The 12,904-nt window shown below is 57.3% G+C and overlaps 1 protein-coding gene across 1 annotated transcript; it reads right to left on the reverse strand.

The window, feature by feature from the left end:
- Nucleotides 1-228: 228 nt before the first annotated feature.
- FAM43A (family with sequence similarity 43 member A) lies at nt 229-2,237 on the reverse strand. Its single transcript, XM_073358988.1, has one exon. It carries the CDS (start codon nt 2,203-2,205, stop codon nt 1,120-1,122), a length of 1,086 nt encoding a protein of 361 aa, XP_073215089.1. The 5' UTR covers nt 2,206-2,237; the 3' UTR covers nt 229-1,119.
- Between the last annotated feature and the right edge of the window lie 10,667 nt (nt 2,238-12,904).

The following is a 12,904-nucleotide window of genomic DNA, read 5'->3' on the forward strand; positions in this document are numbered from 1 at the left end:
TCATAAAACACTGGGCATGGGTAGGTAAAATGCACCTCACGCAGCGCATTCTCGGACAGTGCAGCACTTTCACCTAGCTCCAAAGTTGCATTGCGTTAGCGGACACCTGCAAACGGCCTCTTCACACTCCAATTTACTAAAGCTATATTCAAAACGGATCTGATTTTGGACTTTATTGTTTTCCCCTGCTCTTTACAAGAAGAGACCAAATTGCCGTACCTGGCCCAGTTCTGTTAAATTATTGTCATCTTTATTATCTCCACTGGTGTGCAAACGGAAACGGTGGTGTCCTTAAAAATAACAAAATGTATTCCATGTACATTTTTTCCATATGTACAAGTGAACATCCACACTTACATTTTTCTTTTGCATAGCAAAAGATATTGAACACTGAGACAGGAGAACATGGGATCGGGTACAAAAAAAAGAGGCTAAAAAAATTTCACCACAGTGCAAAAATCTCTTACACAACAGCATGGAATGGACATTTTTTTTTAAAATATATAAAAAGGAAGAAAACTCCCTCTCAGATATTAAATGTTTCATTGTAAACAAAATGCAACATTTCTCCCTCAAGACAGCGATTTGGAGAATTTGGCCGATCTTTAGGGGTCTCTGGTCAACAACCCAAAGCTCATGCACCAAGACAGCCAAACTGCTCCTGTCCTACTTGAAAACGAAAAAATATTTTTTAACGAGAGGTGGAAACTGCCCATGAAACCGAGACGCTGCTCCTGTGACACGATCCCTGGGGAACTGGAAGGGGGGCCAAGCGAGCCCGCCACCTGCCCAGGGACAGACACCCAGGGAATCTCATCTTGCGAGCGCACCGGACTGTGTAAAGCATTGCACGTATCTCCCCTGGGCTTTCCGTCCTGTGCAAAGTCTGCCCTTTGCGCCCCTCTTCTCCTGGGGGCCCGCAGCGTTCCGTGCAGCCCCTCCGTCCCCGCCAGCCCCTCCGTCCCCCAGCCCGGCAGCACCGGTGCACGGGGAAGGGCCGGGAGCCCGGCGCGTCCGCTGGCGGCTTCCCGGGGAAAACAAACCTCAGCCAGAGCCCAGCTAGGCGCTGCTGAGCGCCGCGCGGAGACGGGCGCAGGCGGCGCCCTCCGGCCGGGGGGCTCAGCCGGTCTCGGGCTCCTGGCCGCCGCCGCCGGCCCCCTCCTGGCCGCCGCCGCCGGCCCCCTCCTGGCCGCTGCTCTCGATGGAGGACTCGCTGCCCGTGCTCTCCCCGGACAGCAGCCGGGTGACGCGCAGGTCGGCCCGCAGCGCCCGCAGGTCGTTGCCGATGCTGAGCTCGCCCAGGTCGCTGATGAGCTGGCTCAGCTCCGGGCCCCCCGGGCGGCCGGGGCCGGCCCGCAGCAGCAGCGGGGCGCAGCCGGGCGCCTCCAGCACGTCCTCGCACTCGAAGTGCCCGGCGCGCTCCTCCTGCGCCTCGCCCAGCAGGTCCTCGGTGATGGAGCCCAGCTGGGGCGCGCCGCGGCCGCGCTCCGCCGGCGGCTTGTAGCAGCTCGGCCCGCGCGGCAGCTTGCGCGGGGGCGCCGGCGGGAGGCTCCGCTCCCCGGCCAGCAGCTGCTGCTGGTGCCGCGCGTCGTCGCGCTTCTTCAGCCGGCGGAACTCGGCCAGCGCGGCCGCCGAGGTCTGGTAGAGCAGCAGCGCCATGGCCCGGGCCTTCTCGGGCCGGGAGACCAGCACGGCGTGGCAGCGCAGCGTGACCGCCTTGTGCTTCAGCTCGTGCCGGTAGATCCAGGCGAAGACGCGGGGCAGGCGCGGGTCGGCCACGCAGTAGGTGACGCGGTGCAGCAGGTAGAGGTGGCCCGGCCGGCGCGGGGCCCGCTCCTCGGCGTGCGCCATGCGGATGCCCTGCGCGCCGATGGTCAGCTTCATCTTGGCGCCCTGCCGGCCGGCCTCGCTCTTGGCCCAGATCTTGCCCACGGCCAGGTCGGTGCAGCCCTCGCCCTTGGCCTGCAGCGTGGCCGCGTTGCCCAGGTACAGCGCCGTGTACGTGGGGTCCTCGCTGCTCACGCGGAACTTGCGCCGCTTGGAGCGGAACATGCTGCCCACGCGGTGCAGCGCGCCCTCGGGGCAGGCGCGGGCCAGCGAGCCCAGCGCGGAGCAGCGCAGCCTCACCGCATAGCCCTTGGGCTTGCTGGGCTGCCGCGGCTCCTCCGCCCGCAGCTCGAACCGCTCCCGCCGCCAGGGCAGCATCTCCCCGCCCGCCCGCCCGCGGGCCCCGCGCAGCCCCGCACGGCGCACGGCGCGGGCGCTCCCCGGGCAGAGCCGCGCCCAGTCACCGGCCGGCCGGGCTCGGGGCGTCCCCCGGCAAGGGCGCCGCCGCCGCCGCTCCGCGCCGCTGCCTGCCGCCGGGCATCCTGGCCGGGCGGGCCGGGGCCGCGGCGCGGCAGATATAGGCTGGCGCCAGGCAGGGGCGGCGCCGCAGAGGAGCGGGGGGAGGAGAGCAGCGCCGCGTCTGCAGCGGCCCGGCCTCCCCGCGGCTCCGTGCCCGGCCGCGGCAGGGGGAGGCCGGGCTGAGCGGCGGCCCCGGGGGCTCCTGCGGGCGGCGGGCCCTTGGCCGGGGGCAGGGGCGACCGCAGCCGGCCGCTCCGCTGGAGCCGCGCCCCGGTCTGCCGGCGGGGCGTGTCCGCGCGGGGGGCGCCCCGAGCCCGGCCGGACCCCAAGGCGCCGGGCAGGGCAGCCCGGTTCACGTCCCCGGGCGGCCGGCGCGGCCTGCGGGTGCTGAGCTCTGCAGAGGGGGCCGCGCCCCCTCGCTGCGGGGATACGAACCTCGCTGTGCCCTGGGGCACGTCGCGGGGGGCTGCTGGGCATGGAGCCTGCGGCTGCTGGGGGTGGGGGGGGGTTACCTGCTGTCCTGTGCAGGGGACACGCCGAGTTAGGGTGACTTTACCTTTGGCTGAGGGCTGGCAATCCTGGGGGGACTAAGGGATGGGTGTGAATGTGATTGGCCCATGATGTCAGGCCAGTTTGGGGTGAGGCCTCCTTGGTGTGTGCACCAAGATCTCTTTTTTCCAGTGGGCTGCCCCTGCCAGACCCAGTTCTGACAGTGGATGGGTCATGTGCAGCTTGATTCAACCCCAAGCCCGTTCCGCAGCCCTTGCCTGCAGCTGTGTGTGGGAGGGTGCCCCAGCTGGGCCCGCCAGTCCTGAGCCAGCAGCCTGTTTAAAGAACATGCCATGCAGCTGTGCACTCGGCCTTCTACCTACTGAGTCCCAGGAGGCGGGCAAGGCCTCTCCCCGCCCAGTCTAAGGGGTGGAACAACTCTGGGCTCAAATGATTTTGAGGGACAACTAATAAGAAAACAGGGACAGGCGTGAGGCCATAGGGGGATAAGTAGGAACCAGAGAGGGACACAGAGCAGAGAGCCCCGGACAGCGCCCACTGCTCCTCGAAGGGGTCTAGGGAGTCAGCGGACGCAGCCCAGAGGAACTCTGCCCGGATATGTGAACTAAGGGAGGGTCAGAAATCAGCCCCACAGTCTCAGAGCACCTCCCCCTCTAGCTTCCTCCTCCTGGTTTTTTAGATGCCCACTTTGGGCAGCGCCAAAGGGGTTGATGAGGCGGTCTCATGACTTTGCGGGGCCACGGTGGGGTGTGCGTGGATCAGGAGTGCAGGGAAAGTGCAGCCAGAACCTACAAACAAGGTTCAGGGTGAGCCAGAAAAGGGGCTGCAACCTGGCGCACTCACGGTAGATGTGCGCCAGGGTCTCCCGCATGCCACAAGCAGGCAGGTCTCGGGGAGGGCGGTGAGCTACGCCGAGTACACGCCCGTGCTCACGGCCCCATGAGGGAGCCACCAGCTGATAGCAGCCAGCCTTCCATATGAGCCTGCCCCCCAGTTGCATTGATCAGTGAGGTCAGAAGAACTCCACTGAGCATGTTCAGGATGTCCGGCTGATGTGCCCGGGGTGAGAAGGGGATCTGCCCGGCTGTAGCAAGGACGGCTGCCTGGGGGCGCAGCCCCGCTAATGGGAGTGGAGCTCAGCTGGACAGGCTATATTTACTCCACAGCTGCCCACGCTCAGTTCATCTACGTTGGGGAAAAAGGTGATGCGACAGCAAAGTGAGCAGCTCATGGGCTACCCCTCCCAGGGCTCACCGCAGCTATGCTACTGATAAACAAGGGTTGGATGCAGAATGTCCCTGCACCAAGAGAGGTCAGTCCCTTCTTTGGGTACTCCCAGAGGGACGGGGTTCCTCCCCACCTAACGTGGATACTTTGGAAGAGTGAGCGTTGGCTTTATGCCCGCACTCAAGGAACTCCATTTCAAAACGGTTTCCTGGAAGAAGGTGCTGCCCTCCGAGTCTTATACCCCAGGCTTCCCCCCGGCAGTCTACTCAGTTCACATGCTGGGTGGCTGGAATGGTCCGTAAATGGGTCAGAAAAGCGGCTACAGAACTGAGCTGCTCCCAGCGCCAGGCTGGGAATTCAGGGCCGGGCTCATTCTATCTGGATGTGGGCACAGGGATGCACCTCTGCCGCTGGCTGCTCCACCGGATGTCTGCACACCACAGCAGGAAGGATGCCATGCATGGCTGACACCGACTGATGAAAAGGACTTCCCCACTCTTCCTTCTCCTCCTCGCCACCTTCCCCCAGCTGCTGGCTCTGCCCACAGGAGTGGAAAGATCTGTTTGAGAGAGCAGGCGACCTTACCACTGAGTCACTAACTACCTTCGGTCCACAGGCAAAGAGCAATGCAGCTGGGACAGAATAAGCCATGCTTGAACAGTGTTTCAGAGTCCGTGGAAGGGAAGCTACCAGGCCACAAACAAACAGGCATCACTTGTAACTAGGGCTGTCAAGCGATTAAAAAAATTAATCGCAATTAATTGTGTGCTGTCAAACAATAATAGAATCCATTTACATGAATATTTTTGGGTGTTGTCCACATTTTCAAATATATTGGTTTCAATTACAACACAGAATACAGAGTGTACCGTGCTCACTTTATTTTTTTATTACAAATATTTGCATTGTAAAAAAGAAAGTATTTTAATTCACTTAATACAAGTACTGTAGGGCAATCTCTTTATCATGAAAGTTGAACTTACAAATGTAGAACTATGTACAACAAATAACTTCTCTCAAAAACAAAACAATGTAAAACTTTAGAACCGACAAGTCCACGCTGTCCTACTTCCTGTGCAGCCGATCGCTCAGACAAACAAGTTAGTTTACATTTGCAGGAGATACTGCTGCCTGCTTCTTGTTTACAGTATCACCTGAAAGTGAGAACAGGAGTTCACGTGGCACTGTTTTAACTGGTGTTGCAAGATATTTATGTGCCAGATGCACTGAAGATTCATATGTCCTTCATGCTTCAACCACCATTCCAGGGGACACGCGTCCTTGCTGATGAGGGGTTCTCCTCAATAACGATCCAAAGCAGAGCGGTCCGATGCATCTTCATTCCCATCATCTGAGTCAGACACCACCAGCAGAAAGTTGATTTTCTTTTTTGGTGGTTCAGTTTCCGTATCGGAGTGTTGCTCTTTTAAGACTTCTGAAAGCATGCTCCACACCTCGTCCCTCTCAGATTTTGGAAGGCACTTCAGATTCTTAAACCTTGGGCCGAATGCTGTAGTTATCTTTAGAAATCTCACGTTGGTACCTTCTCTGCGTTTTGTCAAATCCGCAGTGACAGTGTTCTTAAAACGAACAACATGCTGGGTCATCATCTGAGACTGCTCTAACATGAAATATACAGCAGAATGCAGGTAAAACAGAGTAGGAGACGTAAAATTCTCCCCCAAGGAGTTCAGTCACTAATTTAATTAACACATTGTTTTTTTAACAAGTGTCATCAGCATGGAAGCATGTCCTCTGGAATGGTGGCCGAAGCATGAAGGGGTATATGAATGTTTAGCGTATCTGGCACGTAAATAACTTGCAATGCCGGCTGCAAAAGTGCCATGTGAATAGTCCTTAAATGGGCTAGGGTTAAATGCCTGTTCTCACTTTCAGGTGACATTGTAAACAAGAAGCAGGCAGCATTATCTCCTGTAAATGTAAACACACTGGTTTGTCTGAGCGATTGGCTGCACAGGAAGTAGGACAGCGTGGACTTGTCAGCTGTAAAGTTTTACATTGTTTTGTTTTTGAGAGAAGTTATGTAACAGAAAAATCTACATTTGTAAGTTGCACTTTCACCACAAAGATTGCACTACGGTACTTGTATGAGGTGAACTGAAAAATACCATTTCTTTTGTTTATCATTTTTACAGTACAAATATTTGTAATAAGAATAATATAAAGTGAGCACTGTACACTCTGTATTCTGTATTGTAATTGAAATCAATATAGTTGAAAATGTAGAAAAACATCCAAAATATTTAATAAATGTCAATTGGTATTCTATTGTTTAATAGTGCGATTAAAACTGCGATTAATTGTGATTAATTTTTTAATTGTGATTCCATTTTTTGAGTTAATTGCCTGAGTTAACTGCGATTAATTGACGGCCCTACTTGTAACATTAGTGGGCTGATCATGTCCACAAACTGCTGGAGAGAAGATGCTCAAAGGAAACGCCAAAATATTTACCTAAGGGAATTTGCAACCAGCCCAGGTAGCCAAGGAAATATTTTCGGTGTGGTTTGGAAGTCTTTAGTCAAGTGTGTTGGAACTGACTGTCTTTCATTTACCCCCATTCAGCTTCTACTGAAGTCAACTGGGGTGTTTCCATAAACTTCAATGGGAGTTGAATTGGGCTTGAGCTGTCTCAGAGTGTGCCCAGTCCTGGTGCACGTGAGCAACTCCCATTGACTCAGTGGCTGTGAGAGCAGGTCCTGCATTGTGTTGTTAGAACAGTCATTAAATCTGCCCACGTAGTAATAATCATAATCACTAGCGCTTACCTACAACCTTTCGTCCAAGGCTCTCTACGTTCTGAACAGGCATCACCTAATTAATGCTCCGCACCAAGGAGACGAGGATACGGGGGTGCAGTGGCCTCATCCGTGCGAGGATGTAGCTGGTATCTTAGATTCCCTCAATAGACTTTTTTCAAAATAAAAATAATACTAAACTTCTAAGGCAGCTCCGCAAACCCATCCTCAGGGGAGGCCGTCCAGTGCGGAGTCTGGTTCTGTGGGTCGCTGCACACTCCTGCAGTTTTCCCATAGGTCCCCAAGGGAGGGCAAACCCGGTGAGTTAAAGATGGCACACCGCAGTGGATTCTCTTGGTACTATGGCTTAACATCTCAGTCCTGTCATATTGTTTGAATAGATTTGGCTAATGCACCACTCAGACCAGAAATCCTGCAGCAAGGGAAAATGCTATTGTGATGAGTAATGCTTTGTTTCTTATTTCTGTGCAGCAGCATGATCACAAGCTGTATTCTGACTTTTTGCTTGGGTTACACACAGGTATATACAGAGAGAGAGTTTTAGATGTTTGGTTCATCTCTGTAGATATCATAGAGCAGTTACCGGTTTTCATGTTATGCATCCAATCCGCAGAGAGAAAAACAGCCTTTGGCAGAAAATAGCCACTCACCGTTATTTAAATACACCACAAAAAGGGAAGCAATGGTAACTCATCAAAGAGAAAACATGTGCGTATGTTTAAATCACTTGCCAGACGATGGACAGAGTTTGCTTTAGGTTAAATCAAATCTAAAGCCAGCCTCTTTCTTTGTGGTGCTGCGCCATCTCCCCGGTTCGACTGGAACTGCAGTGCCCGCCCTGACTAATGTCAAAAGTATGAAACTAGAGCACACTGCCAATATATGTCTCTATTAGAACAAAAGAATGGAAAGTGTTCGGACTCCTGCATGCTTCTTGGCCTACAGAAAGGTGTTCTCAACTGGGCACAGGGCATGGGGAGGTCGTTGGGGGCTGGTAATAGCAGTACATTGCACTGGCTGTACATTGCCCCGCTCACCTGTCAGGATCCCAGAGCACCTTAAACGCATTCCGACAGGTTTGCAGGATCCCTGGCGGGTTTCCCAGGTAGGGAAACGGAAACACAGCCATTCCAGGCCTGACCGTATGAGGTACTGCACACGCTGCGGCCTGGGCCTGACCCAGCAATGCACGAAAGCATGTGCGTAGCTTCATTTAAGTCAATGGGGTTCTTCGTGTGGTTTGGGGTCAGAGTGCTCAGCACTGTGCAGAACTGAGTCCTAAATAAGTTGCTCAGGGTCACACCATGAGCCAGGGACAGAGCAGGCTAGGGAACCCAGGTGTTCTGACTCATACCCCCATGTTCTAAAACGCAGCCCATCCTCCCTCTCCCTTAGTGGTAGTATTCCCTCTGGCTAGGTAGGTATTTGTCTCTCTGTGCTCCTGCCTGGCCCAATGGAGGCCGGATCAGGCTCCCTTGTGGGTTCCTACCTCCCACCGTTTGTCACCATAATGCCTCTCTCTGGCCATGAATGCCGAGCTTTTCGCTGCCCACCTATTGGCCAATAAGAGGTGCTTGTGTCACCCTGCAGCCCACCGACCCAAGGGCATTGTCACACGGGCACTGGCAGCATGTTTCGTACAAATCCAATCAACGTGGCTGGGACTGGCGGTAATTGGAAAAGAGATTGGTTTCTACCTGCAGCCCACTGTATCCATTCATGCCCCCCCCCCGAAGGGAACAGAATCACATTCCTGCGCAGTCCAGAGGGGAGCACATAAAATCCAGCCAGGAGCTCTGATGGCGTCTGACAGCCCTGGCAGCAGCCTTTGCTCATGGTCTGACCCCAGCTTTTGCCTTGCTAGACAGGGGCATCCAGCAGGGCTGCTGCCTTCCCAGCCCTGTTCAGACTTGCTGCTGGCCCACCTGCTGTGAAACTCAGGCTCCACCCCAGCATCAGATTGTCCCCACCACCACCAGGAGCTCTCCTCCGGCTCCCACCACGAGATCCCGCCTGCCCGACCCTTGGCCCAGCACAGAGAACTGCCATTTCTTCGCTGGGAACCAGCCCTGGCTGAAGGTGAATGGCAAAAACCTAACCTGTGTCCACAGCACAGAATTACTGCCATGGTGGAGCTTCTTGGCAGTGGGGCAGAAAGGGCCAGGTGTGAGTGGAGATGCGCAGCAGAGGGTCCCCCCCAGCACCAGCAGCCGGGGGCGGGAACACACAGCGACGCTGCTTTTGCCACCCCCTTGCTGTGGATGAAAGATCCTGCCTCCCGTGCACTCAGGTGATGCTTGTGCAGGGCGTCACGTTCAGATCCGGGTGTTTAAATGCCTTCCCAACGCCAGATGGACACGGCCCTGCTTCTCCCCCAGCTCTGAGCCCTCGGCACGGCTGGGATCCCCGAGTCACACCCCAGGGAGAGCAAGGCCTGGTGGGGGAAGAGTCGCGGCTGCTGCTGGCTAACAGGCAGCCATCTCCAGATCCCTGCGGCACCCAGGGCTTTGCCATCCCGCTGAGTGAAGATGTATGGACAAAGCACTGGGGCAACATACAATTAACCTCCTCCTCGTCTTCGCACCTTACCCAACCTACAGTGCTGAATTGCTGCGACAGGGCCCCCGCAGGGCGCAGCTCCACCGTGCTCAGACACTGCTGCGCATCGGGACGGGTGGCGAGCCCGAACCGCACCAGTTCACCTCCTCCGGCCCTGCCACGAGGTGGCCAGACCTCTTCCCCCAGGTCCCACGTTTCTGAAGCACCCAGCACTGTGGTACTCGATCCAGGCGCTTGCACCTGCAAAACTGGATTAGCAACTCTGAGCAGCTCATCCTCCCTGCCAGCCACATTACTGACACCCCTGCCATAGGTCTGGCTGTCAGCCCTGAACAGAGGGCTGTCTCCTGCCTTTCCCACAGCCCTGATCTCGGTCGAGGTCTGGGCGGCACCCGGCGCGATGGGGCCCTGATCTCGGTCGGGTTCTGTGTAGCGCCCAGCACAATGGGCCCCTGATCTGAGTTGGGGTCTGGGCAGCGCCTGGCGCGACGGAGCCCTGATCTCAGTTGGGGTCTGGGCAGCGCCTGGCGCGACGGAGCCCTGATCTCAGTTGGGGTCTGGGCAGCGCCTGGCGCGACGGAGCCCTGATCTCGGTTGGGGTCTGGGCAGCGCCCGGCGCGACGGAGCCCTGATCTCGGTTGGGGTCTGGGCAGCGCCTGGCGCGACGGGGCCCTGATCTCGGTTGGGGTCTGGGCAGCGCCCGGCACGACGGGGCCCTGATCTTGGGTGGGGTCTGGGCAGCGCCCGGCGCAACGGGGCCCTGATCTCAGTTGGGGTCTGGGCAGCGCCCGGCACGACGGGGCCCTGATCTCGGTCGAGGTCTGGGCGGCACCCGGCGCGATGGGGCCCTGATCTCGGTCGGGTTCTGTGTAGCGCCCAGCACAATGGGCCCCTGATCTGAGTTGGGGTCTGGGCAGCGCCTGGCGCGACGGAGCCCTGATCTCAGTTGGGGTCTGGGCAGCGCCTGGCGCGACGGAGCCCTGATCTCAGTTGGGGTCTGGGCAGCGCCTGGCGCGACGGAGCCCTGATCTCAGTTGGGGTCTGGGCAGCGCCTGGCGCGACGGAGCCCTGATCTCGGGTGGGGTCTGGGCAGCGCCCGGCGCGACGGGGCCCTGATCTTGGTTGGGGTCTGGGCAGCGCCTGGCGCAACGGGGCCCTGATCTCAGTTGGGGTCTGGGCAGCGCCCGGCACGACGGAGCCCTGATCTCAGTTGGGGTCTGGGCAGCGCCTGGCGCGACGGAGCCCTGATCTCAGTTGGGGTCTGGGCAGCGCCTGGCGCGACGGAGCCCTGATCTCGGGTGGGGTCTGGGCAGCGCCCGGCGCGACGGGGCCCTGATCTTGGTTGGGGTCTGGGCAGCGCCTGGCGCAACGGGGCCCTGATCTCAGTTGGGGTCTGGGCAGCGCCCGGCACGACGGGGCCCTGATCTTGGTTGGGGTCTGGGCGGCACCCGGCACGACGGGGCCCTGATCTCAGTTGGGGTCTGGGCAGCGCCCGGCACAACGGGGCCCTGATCTCGGGTGGGGTCTGGGCAGCGCCCGGCGCGACGGGGCCCTGATCTTGGTTGGGGTCTGGGCAGCGCCTGGCGCGACGGGGCCCTGATCTCGGTCTGGGTCTGGGCAGCGCCTGGCGCGACGGGGCCCTGATCTCGGTCTGGGTCTGGGCAGCGCCCGGCGCGATGGGGCCCTGATCTTGGTCAGGGTCTGGGCGGCACCCGGCGCGACGGGGCCCTCATCTCGGTTGGGTTCTGTGTAGCGCCCGGCACAACGGAGCCCTGACCTCGGTTGGGGTCTGGGCAGTGCCTGGCACGGCGGGTTCCTGATCTCGGTCGGGTTCTGTGTAGCGCCCGGCATGATGGGGCCCTGATTTCCAGGTGCTGCTCAGTGATGATAATCAAAGCATTCTGCAAACGTTACTGGTTTATGCACCGGGATGCCCTGAGCTGTGGGTGGTGGTATTTCATCTACAGAGGGGGAGCTGAGGAGCTGTGAGGGTGCTGGCTTGCCCAGAGTCACGCAGCGAGGCTGGAGCAGGGTGCCGGACTCCCAGGCTTGTTCCTGCCTTGAAGGACAGCGTTCTGTAGGAAGCGCCTGCCAGCAGCATGAATGCTGTTTCTGCTGATTGACGAGACCCTGATAGCCCTTGAGATGCGACCCAGCCATGGAATAAACCCCCATTTACTGCAAATCACCTGCCTCTGCACAGGCCGCCTCAGAGCTTTCATGAGCCGTGGGACCCTGTGTCCCTAATGTGCCAACCCCTCGCTCTGCAGGCAGCACAGCTCAGCCTCACAGCCCCACGCGGCACGCACCCTGGTACCGCTCTGCTCCTCCCTCCTTCCCGCTGCCTCTGATCCCTTCTTCTTCTTCTGGCTGATTTCTGCCAGACCACAGTAGAAACGCTGCAGAGGCCTGCTGGAAAGCCAATGGACACACTCTCAGTGACTTCAGTGGGAGCTGGGTGGGACTGGAGTAACTGCTGTGTTCAGGAAATGAGACGGTGAAAATAAGAACCAGGGAAGGCCAGGGCTGGTGCAGCTGGGCTGAAGCAAGGACTAACCCACACACGCTAGTCGTGGGGCCAGCTGCTTATTGCAGGGTGCGATGCCAGCCCAGACAAAACAGGGAATAGCAGGTAACCAGGCTGGCTTCTGGTGTGCAGGACCACAGGAAACATCACCATCTGCTCAAGGGAAAAGGGCAAAACCGAGATGGAGAGAGGCTGCATTTCTCTGGTGGTATTTTCACAACCACCACTTGCAAATGAAGCTACTCAGGGGATTGCCCAGCTCCGGGGAGAGCTGGTCAGAAGAGTTCTTCCAGCTGAACGGTTTTCTGTGGAAAACGCCGATTTGACTAAACCGAAATGTCTCAGGGAACATATCGACTTCATCCCAGTGTGTAACAAAACACTCCTGCACATTTCAATAAGGTTGAAGCACTTTGTTTCAGTTTTATCATTTCACCATTTGAGATCATCCTCCAAATGCTGACGCTGAAACAAAGCACCTTGATAAAGTAATTCTGATATTTTGAAAATGAAAATGTTCTGGAGGTTTGAGGTCAGGTTAGAAATTTCGACTCTTTGTCCCAATTCAGGATGAAGGGAAATCTCCCACCGAATGGAAATCCGAGCTGCTACCAGCTGTCAGGTCAGGTCAGCTCCAGGCCACTGGATCCACTGCAGCCCCAGTTTGTAGTGACTACCAGGTGTTTCCAACTGATGGCTGAGCAGTGCCTCGCGTGACATGGGTCAGCTGGGCTTCTGGGTAAAATGAAACCATTTAATTCTCTGGGGAAAAGAGTGTCCTTGTGTGTTGGGATTTGTTAGTGCTGGATTTAACCCTCCTGTGGGAGCAGATTTTATTAAACACTGAGTACAACACAAGATGGAGGCTCCGGGCGTGCGAGGTGCTGCGTCCTGCAGCTCCTGGGGACTGACAGGGAGCCGGAGCTGCGTAATGCTCTCCGGGTGAGGCCTGGCA

The sequence above is a fragment of the Lepidochelys kempii genome, chromosome 9 (assembly GCF_965140265.1).
Source record: "Lepidochelys kempii isolate rLepKem1 chromosome 9, rLepKem1.hap2, whole genome shotgun sequence".
Lineage (NCBI taxonomy): Eukaryota > Metazoa > Chordata > Testudines > Cheloniidae > Lepidochelys > Lepidochelys kempii.

Coding starts and splice junctions, on each gene's coding strand:
- FAM43A (XM_073358988.1), bottom strand. CDS start 2,205: ATGCTGCCCTGGCGGCGGGAGCGGTTCGAGCTGCGGGCGGAGGAGCCG.